This window comes from Equus caballus, chromosome 3 (genome assembly GCF_041296265.1).
Source record: "Equus caballus isolate H_3958 breed thoroughbred chromosome 3, TB-T2T, whole genome shotgun sequence".
Taxonomy (NCBI): domain Eukaryota; kingdom Metazoa; phylum Chordata; class Mammalia; order Perissodactyla; family Equidae; genus Equus; species Equus caballus.
Genome location: NC_091686.1, coordinates 89,470,721 through 89,487,999, shown reverse-complemented (window position 1 = coordinate 89,487,999; position 17,279 = coordinate 89,470,721). Strand labels below are relative to the sequence as shown.

The 17,279-nt window shown below is 35.3% G+C and overlaps 2 protein-coding genes across 6 annotated transcripts in view; one reads left to right on the top strand and one right to left on the bottom strand.

Moving 5' to 3' along the window:
* The window catches only part of GUF1 (GTP binding elongation factor GUF1), a 37,436-nt gene that overhangs the window by 15,128 nt on the left and 5,029 nt on the right, over positions 1–17,279 (top strand). Inside the window, exons 13-19 of one of the 4 annotated variants that reach the window (XR_011437141.1) lie at positions 612–745; positions 3,641–3,742; positions 5,922–6,041; positions 7,519–7,555; positions 8,385–8,525; positions 8,665–8,784; positions 12,388–13,383. Coding sequence is in view for 2 of the 4 variants with exons in the window: in XM_023638150.2 (XP_023493918.2) it covers positions 612–745; positions 3,641–3,742; positions 5,922–6,041; positions 7,519–7,555; positions 8,385–8,522 (531 nt within the window). In the remaining 2 variants the exon portion in view is untranslated. Of the gene's footprint in view, positions 1–611; positions 746–3,640; positions 3,743–5,921; positions 6,042–7,518; positions 7,556–8,384; positions 9,112–12,387; positions 13,384–17,279 lie in introns of those variants that run through there. The other 3 variants (XR_011437142.1, XM_023638150.2, XM_023638148.2) reach the window with 3 other exon arrangements.
* The window catches only part of GNPDA2 (glucosamine-6-phosphate deaminase 2), a 28,930-nt gene continuing 22,838 nt past the window's right edge, over positions 11,188–17,279 (bottom strand). For both annotated transcript variants that reach the window (XM_001917183.5, XM_023638151.2), the window contains exon 7: positions 11,188–12,176. In XM_001917183.5, the coding sequence (XP_001917218.1) occupies positions 12,115–12,176 (62 nt within the window). In that variant the 3' untranslated portion in view covers positions 11,188–12,114. The remainder of the gene's footprint in view (positions 12,177–17,279) is intronic.

Genomic DNA, 17,279 nt, shown 5'->3' with positions numbered 1-17,279 from the left:
TCAATATAGTTTGAAAGGTAATTATAATACTTCAGAGACCTTTGATTGAAGGATATTCCCCGTTGTGCTTTAGGTTTTGCCACACTGTAATAATGATTTAATCCACAAATCAGATATAATCATATTCCTCAAAAAACACCTATTTGAAATACTCTGACACACACTGGAAAGAACCCTCAAATGATGACTAATAGACTTGAATTTTAATTCTGTTACCACAAGCTAGATTATTACTTTGCTCAATCATTTAGTTTCCCTGGACCTAATTTCTTTATTTGTAAAACAAGAAATTACAACTTTGACTTTATCTGTAGTTAAATTTAATTTATTGTTAAATGAAAAACTGTATAATTAAAAAAGATAACATTATTAGATAAAGACAAAAGATTAAAAGCTTTGGTAGCAAGTATTCTGTAATTGAACTACGAAATGGTTCTCTCTGTATTAGGAATTGCTCGCAAGTTTTTACTAGACCATTAAAGAAATATTCCTTCGTTTTGCCCAGTCTTTATTAGAATTTGTAAGGAAATTTTAAAGTTTAATATCTGTATTCATTTTTAAATCATTATTTGACTAGATTATCATTAAACATATTTTTCTTTCCTTTTTAGGCTCGAAGGGCAGTTGAGAAGGATATGATGTTTATTGATCAAAATAGAGTTATGCTTAAATATCTCTTCCCTTTGAATGAAATTGTGGTGGATTTTTATGATTCACTGAAATCCCTGTCTTCTGGATATGCTAGGTAAAAATTTAATGGGAAACTCGGATACCTGGACAATATTTTTGAAATATTGACCATCAAGAGTGCACTAATAACTTCACTTATTTAACAATCTCAGCTCTCTTGAAGATAGTTGAGAATCACACTCTAAGGCTAGGAGGCTTGGAGCAACATTACAAGTTTTACAGAGTGCTTGCAATTTGCTTATGGGAGAATGAGTTCCTTTGATTCATCAAACTCTTACCCTCTTAATGAAAAAATTTTAGTGCCCTCTTCACAAAAAGAGTTGTATTCCTCCTGTCTGTTGATTAAGAATTAGACATAATTTCAAAAAGCTACTCTGACCTCAGTGGCACTTTTAAAATGTATTCATATGTTATGTAATCCTGGGAGCATCTGTATACCTTTGAAAAATAGAAGTACATACTTTGTATGTAAAAAATGCTTAGTTGTGCCCCTTATGTTTGAACACTTTAATAACTCGGTCTTGCCAGGAATAAGTGGTCCACATCATGAAAACTATTGTCTTATCCCATAGGAGTACATGGAGGAACAGCCTAATAAAAGTGAAGGAAGAGTTAATATTAAATAACAAATAAGGAACTTGGTGCATAGATTTGGGGATTATTTTTTCTTGGTGTAAATGACTTGATACCCTTAGTATCCTAAAGTCTATTACTGGATGGCATATAATAGAGTATAAAGGAAATATAAAACATACTGAGGAAGTAAAGGGAAGAATGAACATTCATGTCTGTAGAACGCACACATACATGCACACATGTATGTGCACAGGTGTTTAAACTGAACATTCAAAGAAAAATTCCAATGTTTAAAGAATATGCTACAGTATCTGGAAGATTATTAGCTTTATGAAATTAACTTTTCAGTGAAGAGGGCATAAATCTTTTTCTTTTCTTTTTTTTCTTTTAAAAGATTGGCACCTGAGCTAACATCTGTTGTCAATCTTTTTTTCCTTCTTCTTCTCCTGAAAGTCCCCCAGTACCTAGTTGTATCTTCTAGTTCTGCTCTGTGGGATGCCACCTCAGCGTGGCCTGATGAGCAGCGCTAGGTCCGCACCCAGGATCCGAACCAGCGAACCCCGGGCTACCGAAGCAGAACACGCGAACTCAACCACTCAGCCATGGGGCCTGCCTCTGTAACTCTTGATACCAAGGAATTTTACATTTGTTTCTTTTGAGAATTTATTTTTTCTGCTTTGTCACTCATTTTTTCCTTCTGTGTCTTCTTTCAGAAAAAGTGGCAATGGAATTTAAAGTAAAATGAATTGAGGCAGCTTGTTGTTAAACAGTTACTATAGACAAAAGAATGATTACTAAGCTGAATGTTTATGAACATTTTTAACAAAAGTCTGTCGATTGTAGTTTGCTTTTGGGTACCACTTTCTCTGTTAAGTGGTCCTGAAGTCTTTTCGCTTGGAAACTTTGATATATTTCAAATTAAATGAGAGAACATGGTTTACTTTGAACTATGTAAAAATAAAATAATTCCAGCTTCCAAAATTAAGGTTCTTTTGTTCTTACGTTCAAGATGGATGTTTTTCATATGCAGTCAATTCCTAACAAAACTTCATCGTAGTCCATGGCCTTCTAACCTAGGCCGTAGATCTTTCATGGATTGAGATCAGGAACAATTTCCCTGATCCTAAATGGCAAGAATCTACTGCAGCTGGGTCGGAAGGGGGATTCCTGTGTTATATAAAGACTGTAGTGAGGCTGCTTCTGTTACTTAACCAATAGAGCTGTTTGCCCTCAATCCCCCAGTAGCCTTTTGGAGTTCTGAAGGTCTTCCCTGCATTTGAAGTACCCTTGAATGCTCGTGTTTTGAATAGAGGTTAGGTTTCCGTTGGGCTGGCTTGGAAACACAAAATTTTGGAGCGGAAAACATACTAAAGCTGTAAACAAGGTGAAAGTCTAGGGACTATGTTTTAGCTCTCTTTGTATTCTGCATAATACTTAATACGATGTCTTTCAGATAGTAAGTGCTTAATGATGTTTGTTGAAGAAAGAATGGATTTTAGCAACTTTAGGCAGTAATCTGGTTTTAGAGAGCATTGGTATCACTTCGTGACCTTCCTGCTGAAAACCTTTAGAAACCAAACGTATCTGCAACTCTAGGCACCAGTTTGTTTTAAAATTAAGACAATAGGAATACACATGTTCTTGTCCATAATCGAGAAGACATGTAAGCATAACTGAAATTTCCTTTCTCATTAGACTTTAGGTTTGTAAATTAAACTCTCGTTAAACATGTCTGTTTTAATTTCATTGTAAGCTTTGATCATATTGTTACTAGTAATAGCTGACACTAGGTGTTTGTATGTGCTAGACTAGGATCTCTATTTACTAGGCACAGGTCAAGTGCTTTACATGCATGAACTCATTTTATCCTCAAAAAAGCACTGTGAAGGTTCAAACTGAAGAGCTATATATGAAATCCAAAAATCTCACTTATTAATGGCTGTTTACCAATGCCATAGCATTTATTTAGCTGGTAATAAAAAACTGAATAGAAACCCAACTCATGAATCTGAGAATGAGTAGTTAGTATATACTACTTTATGCGGTCAGCCAGCTGCTGGGAGGGGACAGTAGGAAGGTGACATTTGCCTTCAGTGATCCGTTTTTGTAGACGGTGTACTAGTTTCTTTTCCTTCCTTCTATAGAGCATGTTCCAGTTGCTTTTGCCTCTCATTTCATAAATATAAAAAGATGAGGAAGTTGCTTTCTTACTGTGGTCACTTAGATCCATTCACCTGAAATGTACATGGACTGTTTTGATGGAAATAAAATAGGGGGGTATAGAACCGGGTAGCAAAGATTTGCAAAGAAAGAAAAATGTAATCTCTTGGGAAGTATAATGTTTATCTAACACTTGGACATTTTTCCTGTTCAGTTTTGATTACGAAGATGCTGGCTACCAGACTGCAGACCTTGTAAAAATGGATATTCTACTGAACGGAAATCTTGTAGAGGAGCTAGTAACTGTCGTACACAAGTAAGTTGAATAGAAACTAATCATGGAGTATGAAAGGAATGACTTTTGACATGTTTTTATTTAACTATTAGTTGCTCATTTTTATTTGACAGCTACATTTTGAAAACTTTTAAAGGTAATTGATTAAATTTCCCTTTACTAGTTTTTCCTTCCATTCTTTTTCCATGCTTCTGTTTCCAAACTATAAAAATATGAAAGGAGAATAGAATTATGATAGCCAGAAAGAATAATGTCATGGAAAGGAATGTTGCCCTTAAAATGTTGCCCTTGCTTATACAGGTAAGACAAAAGAAAATGGGTTTTAAACTTTATGTGAGATCTAGAATTGAGAAAATGTTTTTTATCTTCATAAAAAAATTTATAATAATGAAAAATGAAATACCCTACATGTTCAAGAAATAGCAGATTGGTTAAAATAAATTATGGAGCACCTGGATAATAATCTATTATTTTAAACCATTAAAACTGTACTGTAGAGTAATATTTGGTGACTTAAAAAATGTTTGTTAACACCATGTCGTCCCAGACAAGGGAAACAATAGAAAGAATAAACAAATGGGACTTCATCGGACTAAAGAGCTTCTTCAAGGCAAGGGAAAACAGGATTGAAACAAAAAAACAACCCACTAACTGGGAAAAAATATTTACAAGTCATATATCTGACAAAGGGTTAATCTCCATAATATGTAAAGGACTCACACAACTCAACAACAAAAAATCAAACAGCCTGATCAAAGAATGGGCAGGGGACATGAACAGTCATTTCTTCAAAGAAGGTATATGGATGGCCACTAGGCACATGAAGAGATCCTTATCATCAGTGATCATCAGAGAAATGCAGATCAAAACTACACTAAGATATCACCTTACACCCATTAGAATGGCAAAAATAACACAAACAAAAAGTAACAAATGTTGGCGAGGTTGTGGAGAAAAAGGAACCCTCATACACTGCTGGTGGGAATGCAAGCTGGTGCAGCCACTATGGAAAACAGTATGGAGATTTCCCAAAAAATTAAAAATAGAAATACCGTATGACCCAGCCATCCAACTACTGGGTATCTATCCAAAGAACTTGAAATCAGCAATTCCAAAAGTCCCGTGCACCCCTATGTTCATTGCAGCATTATTTACAATAGCCAAGACATGGAAGCAACATAAGTGCCCATCAACTGATGATTGGATAAAGAAGATATAGTATATATATACAATGGAATACTAAGCCAGAAAAAAGGATAAAATCACCCCTTCACAACAACATGGGTGGATCTTGAGGGAATTATGTTAAGTGAAATAAGCCAGATAGAGGAAGACAATCTATGTATGACTCCACTCATATGTGGAAGTTAAACATGTAGACGAAGAAAACAGATTAGTGGTTACCAGGGGAAAGGGGGGTAGGGGGTGGGCACAAAGGGTGAAGTGGTGTACCCACAACACGACTGACAAACAATAATGTACAACTGAAATTTCACAAGGTTGTAAACTATGATAATCTTAATAAAAAGTAAAAAAAAAAATCTATTAAATAAAAAGGTAGAATATATCATATACACTATGATCCAAACTGTAAAAAACATATAAATATGTATGCAGGAAAATAACTAGAAGGATATATGTTTAACATAAACATTCTAAAATGTTTAATAGTTGGTTTTATATGGCTGAGGGGAAGGGCATCAAGAATGGGTTTTCTGGGACTGGCCTGGTGGCACAGCAATTAAGTTCACGTTCTGCTTCTCGGTGGCCCAGGGTTCACCAGTTCGGATCCCAGGTGTGGACATGGCACTGCATGGCACGCCATGCTGTGGTAGGTGTCCCATATAAAAAGTAGAGGAAGATGGGCATGTATGTTAGCTCAGGGCCAGCCTTCCTCAGAGAAAAGAGGATTGGCAGTAGTTAGCTCAGGGCTAATCTTCCTCAAAAAAAAAAAAAATAAATAAAGGAATGGTTTTTCTTTTCTAATGTTTTTTTGTTCTAGATTTTCTATAATAGACCATGTTATTTTTGCAATCAGAAAAGTCATACATGATTCAGAGTAAGTGATATTGATGATAAATGTGTTCCATTTGAACCTCCTTAAGAAATCACCTTTATATTGATTATGCATATGGACTAGAAAGCTACTTTAAACATTCTTATTTATGATATGTAAATACTTGGATTTTGTCTGTCTCAGAGATAAAGCACACTCTGTTGGCAAAGCCATATGTGAACGTCTGAAGGATTCTCTTCCTAGGCAGCTATTTGAGATAGCAGTTCAAGCTGCTGTCGGAAGTAAAATCATTGCAAGAGAAACGTGAGTTGAAATTCATTCTTGTTCCTGGGTTGGTTTTAGAAATGATATACCTATAAAATGAAAGAATACTGAAAAATATAACTTAACATTGGCCTAAGCTTTATTCCTACTTGTAGAAACACTAATCTGACTCTTAATTCCATTAATTTAATTGATTGTTACTTTGAATTATGTAACACTTTTGGGTGATATTATTTATGGTTATTAATATAATGTATATGGTTTTGAGGAATTGCTTTTTTCCCACCCATTTATTGAATGGCTGTACTGAATTTCCTGGGTAAGGAATTTCTGTAAAGTTTTTATGGTTTTATACCTTCAAGTAGATTATAAGCTAATAGGAACTGAAACAAAAGGTTTTGGAGATATTCTTCCAAAAGACAAAATTAAACTGATTTTTACTTAAAGCATTTAATATCACTTTCTCAGGGCTAGTGAGGTTGTAAATCAGAAAGGTGAGAGAGTAATGCTATTATCATGTTAGGCTTTGCATTCTAGATTAGGGACCTCACGTGATATAGCAGACTTGGAACATAGGCTAATTTGTGTAGGAAATGGGTCCTTTTCCTAAAATGTATAAATCAGAACATCGAATAAGCTGCTCTGTAACTAATAATATGTGTAGGAAGTATCCTGCAGCATTTCCCATTTCCTTTCCTTGATGAGCTTAAAACTTCTGGGAAATCAGAAGTATCTCCTCAGTTGGAAATTGCTGTTCAATTCTAGGTTAACCCAAACCTAATGTATCTGTAGCAGTGAAATACAACAATCATTTTCATAAAGTCTTGAGATAAAGTTTATGCCTAGATTTGCAATGAATTTCATTTCTTAATACTGTCTTGCTTTAGTTAGTAATTTTGTGTTTCATGAATACGTCTTCTTAAGGACTACATAATAATGGAGCTATTTTTGAATTTCTGATCGTCCACATTTCTCTGAAACATGAATGAAATAGATTAGTTTATACCTGTTTGGATGGATATATTAAAATTATTTACCCTGAATTCAGTTTACCCTGAAATGGGTTTTATAAAAGTAGTATATTCTTTATATTCGTAGATACTCTTGACCCACACTCGGAGGAGTTAGTAATAAGATAACAACCATCTTTAATTTTTTTGGAAGTAGTAGTGGTAGTATTTTTAGGTTGAGCCAGAAATGACCTTATATAATTCTGGTAATCAAGGTCACACCATGCTTGAGTTTGGCCTAATCAAGACTACCCACAAGACTTAAGCCTTGACCTTTTTTTTATTCTTAATAAAATTTATGTTGATATTCCTGTTGAATCGATTTTCTATTTTATCTCAAATACTTTCAAATACAAGAGCATTTGAGCTAGTTATTTGCTTATGGCGGTTTTACACAGGTATGACACGATCATTTAAATCTTTAGTAAAGGGGAGATTGTGAAAATAAAGTACTTTTGAATAGTATATTGAACTTATGTACTGATATGAAATTTCTTCTTTTACAGTGTGAAAGCTTATAGGAAAAATGTTTTGGCAAAATGTGTACGTATCTACCTATATTCTACTTTTTAATGATATATCTATTTTATGAGTTTAAAATCAAAAGGGGGTATAAGTATCTTGGTTTCTATTGTTGGTGTTTATAATGTCCTTTCATATCCAAATTTTCTTTTTAAATAGGTAAATTTTAGCTTGACTATGATAGCGTATTCATTTTGATCCCAGTCTTAAATATTTTTCCATCTTATAAAAATTCCTTTATATGTAAGTAATACCTAAGAAAGTATTTTATATAAGTTATGGCCAGGATAACATGTTTTGTTGATCGAATTTATAAGGAAAGATTTTGAAGACCATGGCTTTGTCTTACAGTGGGAAAAGGGTGGGAATTGAAATCCACCTCTCCTGTGTTGCTTTGCCAAGTTTGCTGGTGTCATCTATTAACAAACGTAATATTCTTAACTGTTATTATATTAAGTGATAAGTGGTGTCTCTCAGTCCTTAGCATAGGGACTGGAACATTTATGCCCATGTGAGTTTCAGTATAGACTACAGCTATATAATCCAAAATTTCAAGCCTTGAATCAATAAGGAGATTGATAATTCTTCCTTGACATGCACAATGTAGTACTAGGTTTCCTTGGAGATGTTCATTTCCATACGAAAAAATAAGTAAAGCCTTTATCATTCTTTCAGAAGGTAGAAAAACTAGGATCTGCTAGGAAGGGGATTAGAGAGGTAACTTTGGAGATGTCTACCTCCATGGATAATAAGTGTAAAGTGGTTGTAGTTGTGTTGATGTATTATGTAATTGTATGATTATGTTTCTGTGGAGTGATTTGGTCTTCCAATTTTTAAAAATATGTTTCAGTATGGCGGTGATATTACCCGAAAGATGAAACTTTTGAGGAGACAAGCAGAAGGAAAGAAAAAACTCAGAAAAGTTGGCAACGTTGAAGTTCCAAAAGATGCTTTTATAAAAGTTCTGAAAAAACAATCTGATAAATAATTGGTGGGCAAATATAAGGAATTTTCATAAATTAAAAACTGTGTATCCTTTTTCTTAGTAGTTTGTTTTTTAGTATAATATATAATTTATAATATTATTTATAACATGAATGAAAATTATAAAATTTGCTTGTTACTTTCAGGGTTTTCAGGTTTACATAACCTATTGGCTTTTCTTTGAAAGGAAGTAGTGGATGGATGAGAGCTTGGTTCTGAGGCCCTATTTCCTGTTTCAAATTTCTGTTCCACTACTTACTAGCAAGGTGAGCTTGGCCAAATTACTTACACTCTCTATTTACTATTTAGTAAAATCAGGATTATACTATTACTTATCTCCACAGGTTGTTGTGAAATTAAATGAGATATGTTTAAAATATTCAGAAGAGTGCATGACACATAATAAGTGCTCACTGAATTTTAACTATTTTGTTTTCATGCATATTTTTCTTACCAACACAGGCCCCATACTTAAGATTCTGCCTAGTTCAAGCCCAAAATAAAAGTATTTTCAAAATCACCTTAAGTATCAATCTGTTAGCTGAATTTAGATGATATATATGAATGTTATTTAATAAAAGTCAGATAACATACTCTATAATGTGCTCTAGTTTTTAATAAAATTTTTACAAATGTTAGTTTGAAACCAGACAGTTTATATCTACATCTAAATTAAAATCATGGTGGGGGCTGTCCTATTTCTGATAATTAAAATGCATTTGTGCAAAGTGATAGGTATTTGGTATTAGCAGAAGCTGTTATTAATGACAGTTCAGTAATTATTGTCTAGATTTCATAATTAAGGAGACTGTACTTTAGAGTAGTTAAGTAACTTTCCTGAGGTCACAAAGCCAGTAAAATGGCTGTCTTACTCCAAAGCATGTTTACTCAGTGAACAAACCAGAGGGCAGACTGTTTTACAGTAAGCTTTATATTTTATAATTTAGCCATTGATTTTTGTCTGCTATCTTGAATGAACCGAATGAAGTAAATGTCTTTTAGGGATAAGACTATCAATGATGAATTTTATACTAAGGTTATTATGAGATGATTTTAATTATAAATTAAGATAGTGGGAACTGACTTAAAATTGTTTATAGAGGTTAAATAACCTTAGTCCTAGTTTTATAAATTAATCTTAAGTAACCTGTTAGTCCTAGTTATATAAATTAATCAGTTCAGATATCTTCCCTACCTCTTCTAGCTCTAATAGAACAGATGAAATGTGAGACTCCACACAATAGTATTTTGGAAAATGGCAGTATATTTGAAACTAGAAAAACATTTTAATATAATTTCTAAAACAAAATATTCTGTTCTACCATTATTGCCAGGGGAAAGTTACAAGTTGGTACCTGGCACACAGTATGCACTATATGTCTACACTATGTGTCTACTATTTAATATTTGTGCTTAATTAGTATGCTTGCAGTATGGACCCAATTAAATTTCTTCCTTTAACCTCTGACTTTTCAGGAAACAGTTTCTTTAGTAATCTAACAGTACAGAAAAGTATTTTTCCAATATTTAAGCGTAAGCATAAGTTCTCTCCCTGGCCACTCTCCCCAACAGGTGATTTTCATGATTTAGAGTTGTATATCTCCTAATATATCCCCTAGAGGACCTTTCATTACTAAAATTTTTGCGAACTTTTAAAATAATGTCAACTGTAAGATTAGCATAGTCACTGTTGAGTTTAATATGTGACAGCCAGTGTGCTGAGTGCAAGTCATTCCCTCATTCAAGCTACACAACAACTGAGGTATAGGTGCTGTTACCATCCCATTCTATAGGGGAAGCAGCTCAGACTTATGTATTGCCCAGTGTCAGTTACTGACAGAGCTGGGATACACGCTGGCTTCTCTCTCCAAACCCCAATTCCTAGCTACCACGCTTTATTGCCTCTTGTGGAAATGCCTTCAATAGGCTTCTTAGTTCTTTCCCTAACAGCAGTTTAGCTCCTGACTTAGGGAGCTAAAGTGGCCAGAAATCAGTTTGCTGAGGAGCTTGAGTACATGGACCTAAACTAGCCTCTCAACATGAAGGGCAGTTATGGAAAGATCTTTAGACACTGTTTCAGCTAGCACATTTAAAGCACAGAAATAACTGGTGAACCATGCACTGCAACAGGTATCTTTAGTTTTTTCACTATGATACTATATGACCCTTCTAAGGTAGTAAAGTTAGTTTGCAGTAACTAATACTTTATTACCAGGAGTGTGACTGGAAAATGATACTGATTCATTCACTAGTCATTTAAAAACCATTTATAACGCTTAAGGCTATTAAAACTTCATTAACTGGAATTAAAGCAGCATATTTTATCTAATGGTTTTATTTATTTTTATTTATTTGCTATTTAAATATTTTAAGGAACTTAACCATAAATACATTTCAATCACATAGGCAGTTAAGCAGGTATATAAGTAATGCTTCTACCAGGTGGGCTTGTAAGATGCAAAACATGCGGACTAAAGAGAACATTTTTTATTCCCCAAGGAGCAAGACTAAGAAATTATAGACAGAGATACTGTCTTTTGACTTAAATCTCCTAATTGTATGATGGCAACAGACAAACAGTAAATGCAGGCTCACAGCTACTATTAATTGTTGGACTCTCTCAGATGCATGTATTCAGTTTCACTTCTAGAAATAAAATTTAGATAACATTTGTTATTATAAACTTTATTTGAATTAAAGATAGAAAACAATATACTTTTATTTGCAGTTTAATGATGCAAGTTATGACAATCTAAAATAGTTTATAGTAATTCCTTTTGTATGTACACTTCATCATATTATCCTTTTAGACATATATGTAAGAAATAAAGCTAATTTATGAAGTTTAACAATAATCAGAAAATTTTCTTCAAAAGAATTTCCTTAAGAGTGTTGCTAGGTATAAAGCTCATAACTGCCAAAATATTTATATGAAAAGCATGAACCCAAGTCATTAAATAAGAGCACATTTGTAAAAAAGTGCTATAGAAGAAGGTGCACAAAAATCATGCACTTAGACATACCTTCCAAAAGGACATAAACTGTACTTTTAGGCACTGTCATCTCTAGATTTTGTTTACCAACAATACATAGCAGGACTTTTGATGTCCAGATGCTATTGCAGGAAGATGACTAAGGCAACCACGTGCAGAAAGCTTGTGTATAATGCCCCCAAAATACAAAGGTAGCGTTCCAAAAGTAAAGGTTTGCCGTGATAGTTGTTTGATACCTGAAAGGCTTGGAGTGTGATTAAAAAATAAAAATGTACTTGATGTACAGAATCTCCACCTTTAAAATTACTTTTAAAATGTTTAAACAGGCAGACATTTCATTTCTGTGCTGTTTTATAGAATGTCTAGGTGGTTTATATACTTAATAAACAGCCAGTTAATTGTGAGAGCCAACTACTTCTCCTAAACCCTAGTATAAAATGGACATATCCTAAATATGGAATGTTTAACATATAGATATTGGACTTGAAAAATGATGCTCTTCAAAAACTCCCCATGTTTTATATCATATTGCATAGCTGAAAGTTCATATACTACTTATAAAAGTGTTCTGTTCAGTCAAGCAGAATTTTGCTCCAATCTCCTTCATTTTCCTTCTTTCATACTGTATAGTGGATCCACAAGTTTATTGTGCACATGCATTAAACCTTAAAGGAAAAAAGCACAGTTCTAATTGTATTTTTAGTTTTGAACTATTTCTCATTTACTTTAGAAAACACAAGATTTTATGAGATACAGTAAGTACATTTGTTCCCATCTGATACAAAATAGGTTTATTGAAAAAATGCAAAATGTTTCAGAATGTTTAGTTTTAACTACCTAGCAAATACCAATTTACAATTATTTATGACTCTGTAGATGGAGAATGTGGACAGGTTCTTTGGGAGTAACTGGAAGGAGCAGTTTTTGTCTTCAGAGCTTCAGAATGACAAGATGACAGATGTGAATGCTGGCTTAGTTAAGACATTTGAATTATATCTAAAAGCCTGCTGAGTTTGATCCTCTGGCACTTCCTCCACCAGACTCCAGCAAGGGGCTCAGAAGTGTTACACTAGCATAGCTTTAATGCTCCAATATGTTACCCTAGCCATTCACCTGGCAAATTATTTTCCATTGTGACTTGTGTATTTACAATAGGGGTTGATGACAATCCACACTGAGGGAGGTTTATGACAACAATACAGAAGATAACCTATATTAGTAATTTCTAAGTAGACAAATTTCATCTCATAATTGGTATACTAGTAAATTGTTCTTACTTATTAAAGCTTCTTGGAAAATATCTTCCAGTTACTCATATGTCTTAATGCATACGTACTATGTTTCCTTGAGGGAAAAAAAGATTGTCCCAATTAATAAATTAAAGATTTTTTATTCTGGAGGTTAAAGAAATGAGTTAAATTTTTCAGGTTGTTAAGAACGTGGAGGCTGGGCTGGGGAAAGGGACTCAAACTGTGTTTCTCTCTGGAAATGTGCTTACTGGATTGGGGGCACAGGGTACTTGTTAATAAGCAGATGTTCCTTGTCTGGAAGGCTGCAAAAGCACTCTAGAATCCAAACTGTGAGGAGGACCATTTTTAAGAGATAAGCAAAGAAGGAGACATGCAAAGAGCACTGAAGAGTTGATGTAGTAGGAGAAAAACCGAAGTGTAAGAGCCTTAAAAGGAGAGGAGAGAGTAACATAGACTAGTGCCAACTGAAAGAGAAAATGCTCAAGTGCCTACTTCAGCGTCTAATCAGCACCTCAGACTTAACAAGGTCCAGACCCATTGTTTCCCTTCCAAAGCATTTCTTTGACAATCTTGATATATGGTGTTTATCCTTCAATAAACTGCTAAAGCCAGACAACTAAAATTCACTGATTTTTTTTCTTTCCTTTAATTCAGCAGCAAGACCAGTTGGCAGGACTTTCAAAATATATCCCAAACTAGCCACAGTTCTTTATCTCCATGGCTACCACCCCAGGTGAAGCCACTGTCATCTCTAATCTGACTACTTCCAACTCAACACTCCACCACTCACTCATTTCCCCATCCCATAATACAATTCCTGCATAGCAGGCAACATAGTATTTTTAAAAACAGAAACTGGATTATACCATTTCCCCACTGAAAATTCCCGAATTGCTCTGGTCACTTAGAACATAATGTAGATTTTATTCTGTCGTCTTTGTTTACCCTTCAGACCTCATGTTCTCTCTCTTCCCTATTATGCTGTACTCAACTCTGGGTCTGTTGCTGTTACTTCAGAAAGGCTACGCTTGGCTCCAGGGCAGGGTCTTCATGCTTCCTCTCTCATTCAGCCTGGAATGCTCCTCTCCCTGAGCAAAGCAAGACTGCCTCTTTTGTTTATTAGGCCTCAGCCCAAAAGTTGCCTTAAAATGAATTGTAATTTCACTTTCTTTAGGGCAATTTTCACTCTTAGAAAATGTTTTTGTACCATGTCTCCAACTATAAACTATGGGCCAGGACCTTATATTCACTGTTCTAAGTTCTGCTCTATAAAGGTCATGGCACATGGTGGAAGCACAATAAATAGTTTAAAAAGTGTGAAGGTTCAGTGAGACAATGGTATCTAGAAACTTTTTTTTCCTTTGAGGAAGGTTAGCCCCTGAGCTAACATCTGCCGCTGATCCTCCTCTTTTTTGCTGAGGAAGACTGGCCCTGAGCTAACATCTGTGCCCATCTTCCTTTACTTTATACGTGGGACGCCTGCTACAGCATGGCTTGACAAGCAGTGCGTAGCTCCACACCCAGGATCTGAACTGGCAAACCCCAGGCTGCCAAAGCAGAACGTGCAAATTGAACCTGCTGAAGCAGAACGTGCGAATTTAACTACTGCACCACCAGGCCAGCCCCCTAGAAGCTTCTTTTAATTTATAAATTCACAAAGTATATTGATAATAAAGAGGTAGTAGAAAAGGAGAGGATGGAGACAGAGAAGATTCTGTAGTTCAAGGTCCTTAAGTTAGGACAGAAAAGGATCAAGGGCATTGGCAGAATGGCTAGACCTGAAAGGAAAGGATGCTTGAAGATTAGGATAAATTTGGAAATCTTAGACGTAGGTTATGCAGGGACATAAATTACGCCTTCCATGCAGCTGGAGGGAAAGAACGATCAAAAGGTCAAAATGAGTAATGGGAAAAGTGTGAAAACAGCAAAACTTGGAACAAGAACTAACCAAGGATATAAAAGGATTTATTTTCTTTCTTTCTTTTGTGAGGAAGATTGGCCCTGAGCTAACATCTGTTGTCAATCTTCCTCTTTTTGTTTGATGAAGACTGTCATTGAGCTAACATCTGTGGCAATCTTCCTGTTTTTTTGTATGTGGGACACTGCCAAAGCATGGCCTGACGAGTGGTGTGTAGGTCCGTGCCCAGGCTCTGAACTTGTGAACCCTGGGCCGCCAAAGCAAAGCATGCAAATTTAACCACTACGCCACTGGGAGGGCCCCTAAAAGGATTTTTGTATAAAAAGTACTAAAGTAAGTATAAAGGCACTTGATTAGTTCCTCCTCCACCTCAGGTATATGGCAGCCACTTAGCTATCCAGCTTTATAAAATGGAGTAATCTCAGCTCAAAAATCCAAAACAGCAGTGTACTCAACATATTGCATAACAGTCTTATAATGATGTTTGGGTTAGATATGTCTTAGATAATGTAATCTCTAATACTTCAATGTTTCTACAGTGATAGTTCCTATAAAGTTGTACAACCCCCACCCCGTGCTTCCCAGCACTTTGAAGACAAAAAAGCATATAATAAAAATCCATAAATGTGAGTACAAACCAGTGGAGTATTTCATTCATTAGACTGTTATATAAAGCTGTCCCTGAAGCTGGCTTTGAAATATACTGACTTACTGGCATTTGTTCTTTGCTCAAAAAAATGTTAATATGTAAGAATATTTTTCTCAGAGTAATGCCCTCCCTCCCAAACGCCATACCCTTTGGTGCTATAAAGGCTGCTGCAGTTAATTTTACACCCTCATAGGAAAGAGATGTGCTCTTGGATGTTCAAATACAAGAGTTCTGAGGGAAGGCAGAGCAGAACTAATCCACAAGCATTCTGTCAATGAACATTCTGTGTTCTTCATGGGGGCTGGTATTAAACCACACTAGCCCTGTGGCCTTGGCTTACATTCTAATATTGGGATTTTCAAGGTTAAAAAAAAATCCAAGGTACCATTGTTATTAAAAAAGTTAAACACACCATATTTAAACATAACAAAAGAGTTAAACTTGGAATGCAGGGGAAAACAGAGCGATGAATACTGAACCATTTCTGACTTCCAGACTGACGACAATTAGAAGCTGTCCACCTGATAGAAATCAAGTAAAGCATCAACTCTTAACCTGGAGTCCTAGGATATAACAGAGTTAGAGAAGGTTCAGAGAGTCCTTGAATCCTGAACTAATATACAGACTTACGTGTACGCACACGTGTGTGTGCGTGTGCACACATTCTCAAAGTGGTCCATGACCCAAAAAAGGTGAAGAGCCACTGACACATGAGCCCTGGTTTGCTTTTTGGCTCTTAAACTATACATTCCCTTTGTTTTTAAAGTACACTCTAGCCCCATTTTATTCATACATTTTGTTCTGTATTCTATTAACAGGAACTTTTTCTGCTACTATGTTAGCTCATCCTTACATCTGTGCTGTTGCTTGAGCCATTTCCTTTCAATTTAAATGCCACCTGTCTTGCAGAGCCCACCATCCCATCAGATTAAAGTTTTCTTCAACTATTTATAAATCTCCCCCTTATTTAATATCTATTCGACTTAAGAGTGTGATTTACATAATTTAGCACTTAAACGGAAATGTTTTCAGTCGTGTTCATCCATCCTTCTACCTGCCCAACAACCCTCACAACTGATCCAAGTGCCTCCAATGTACCAGGCACACTTTTAGACTGAAATAATTTAGTGAACAAAACTAAAGTCTCTACCTCCGTGGAACTCTTATTTTAATACAATATATTACATCTTATTGTATCAAATCACTTAATGAGTCAGCTTTTTATGAAGAATGCCAACTACTTTCAGGCAGGGATACTTACTGTGACTAACATCATATGAGACAATGTAGCTGAAGGTACTTTAACTCATGTTCTTGGCTGATGACACTAACTGGAAAATATGCATTTACCAAAAATATCCATTAAAGACTAATTTTTTGGGGCTGGTCCTGTGGCTGAGTAGTTAAGTTTGTGTGCTCAGCTTCGATGGCCCAGGGTTTCGCCGGTTCAGAGCCTGGGCACGGACCTAGCACCGCTCATCAAGACATGCCGAGGCGGCGTCCCACATAGCAGAAGTGGAAGGACCTACAACTAGAATACACAACTATGTACTGGGGGGCTTTGGGGAGAAGAAAAAAAAAAAAAAAGACTGGCAAGAGATGTTAGCTCAGAGTCAATCTTTTAAAAAAAAAAAAATTTATAGTACAAAAGAAATATTTGCTAAGGGAAAAGATTTACCAGATGATATCTCCAAACAGAACCAATCCTATGTAAACAGGATCTAAGTGAAAAATTTAATCCATTTTCAACAACCAGTACCTAAAGAGCTGTAAACTGGAGACTGGAGAGACCCAAGGGTGGGGGGTGCAACAAAGATAATGGCCATTCCAGCCAGGTGGTTTACAATATGTTATCGTCTTCTAGAGGACCTCTTTTAGAGGATCATTCTACTTGACAGAATTCATCTGTCATTTGCTTATAGCTTTGATCGTGGAAAGAATATATGAGAGC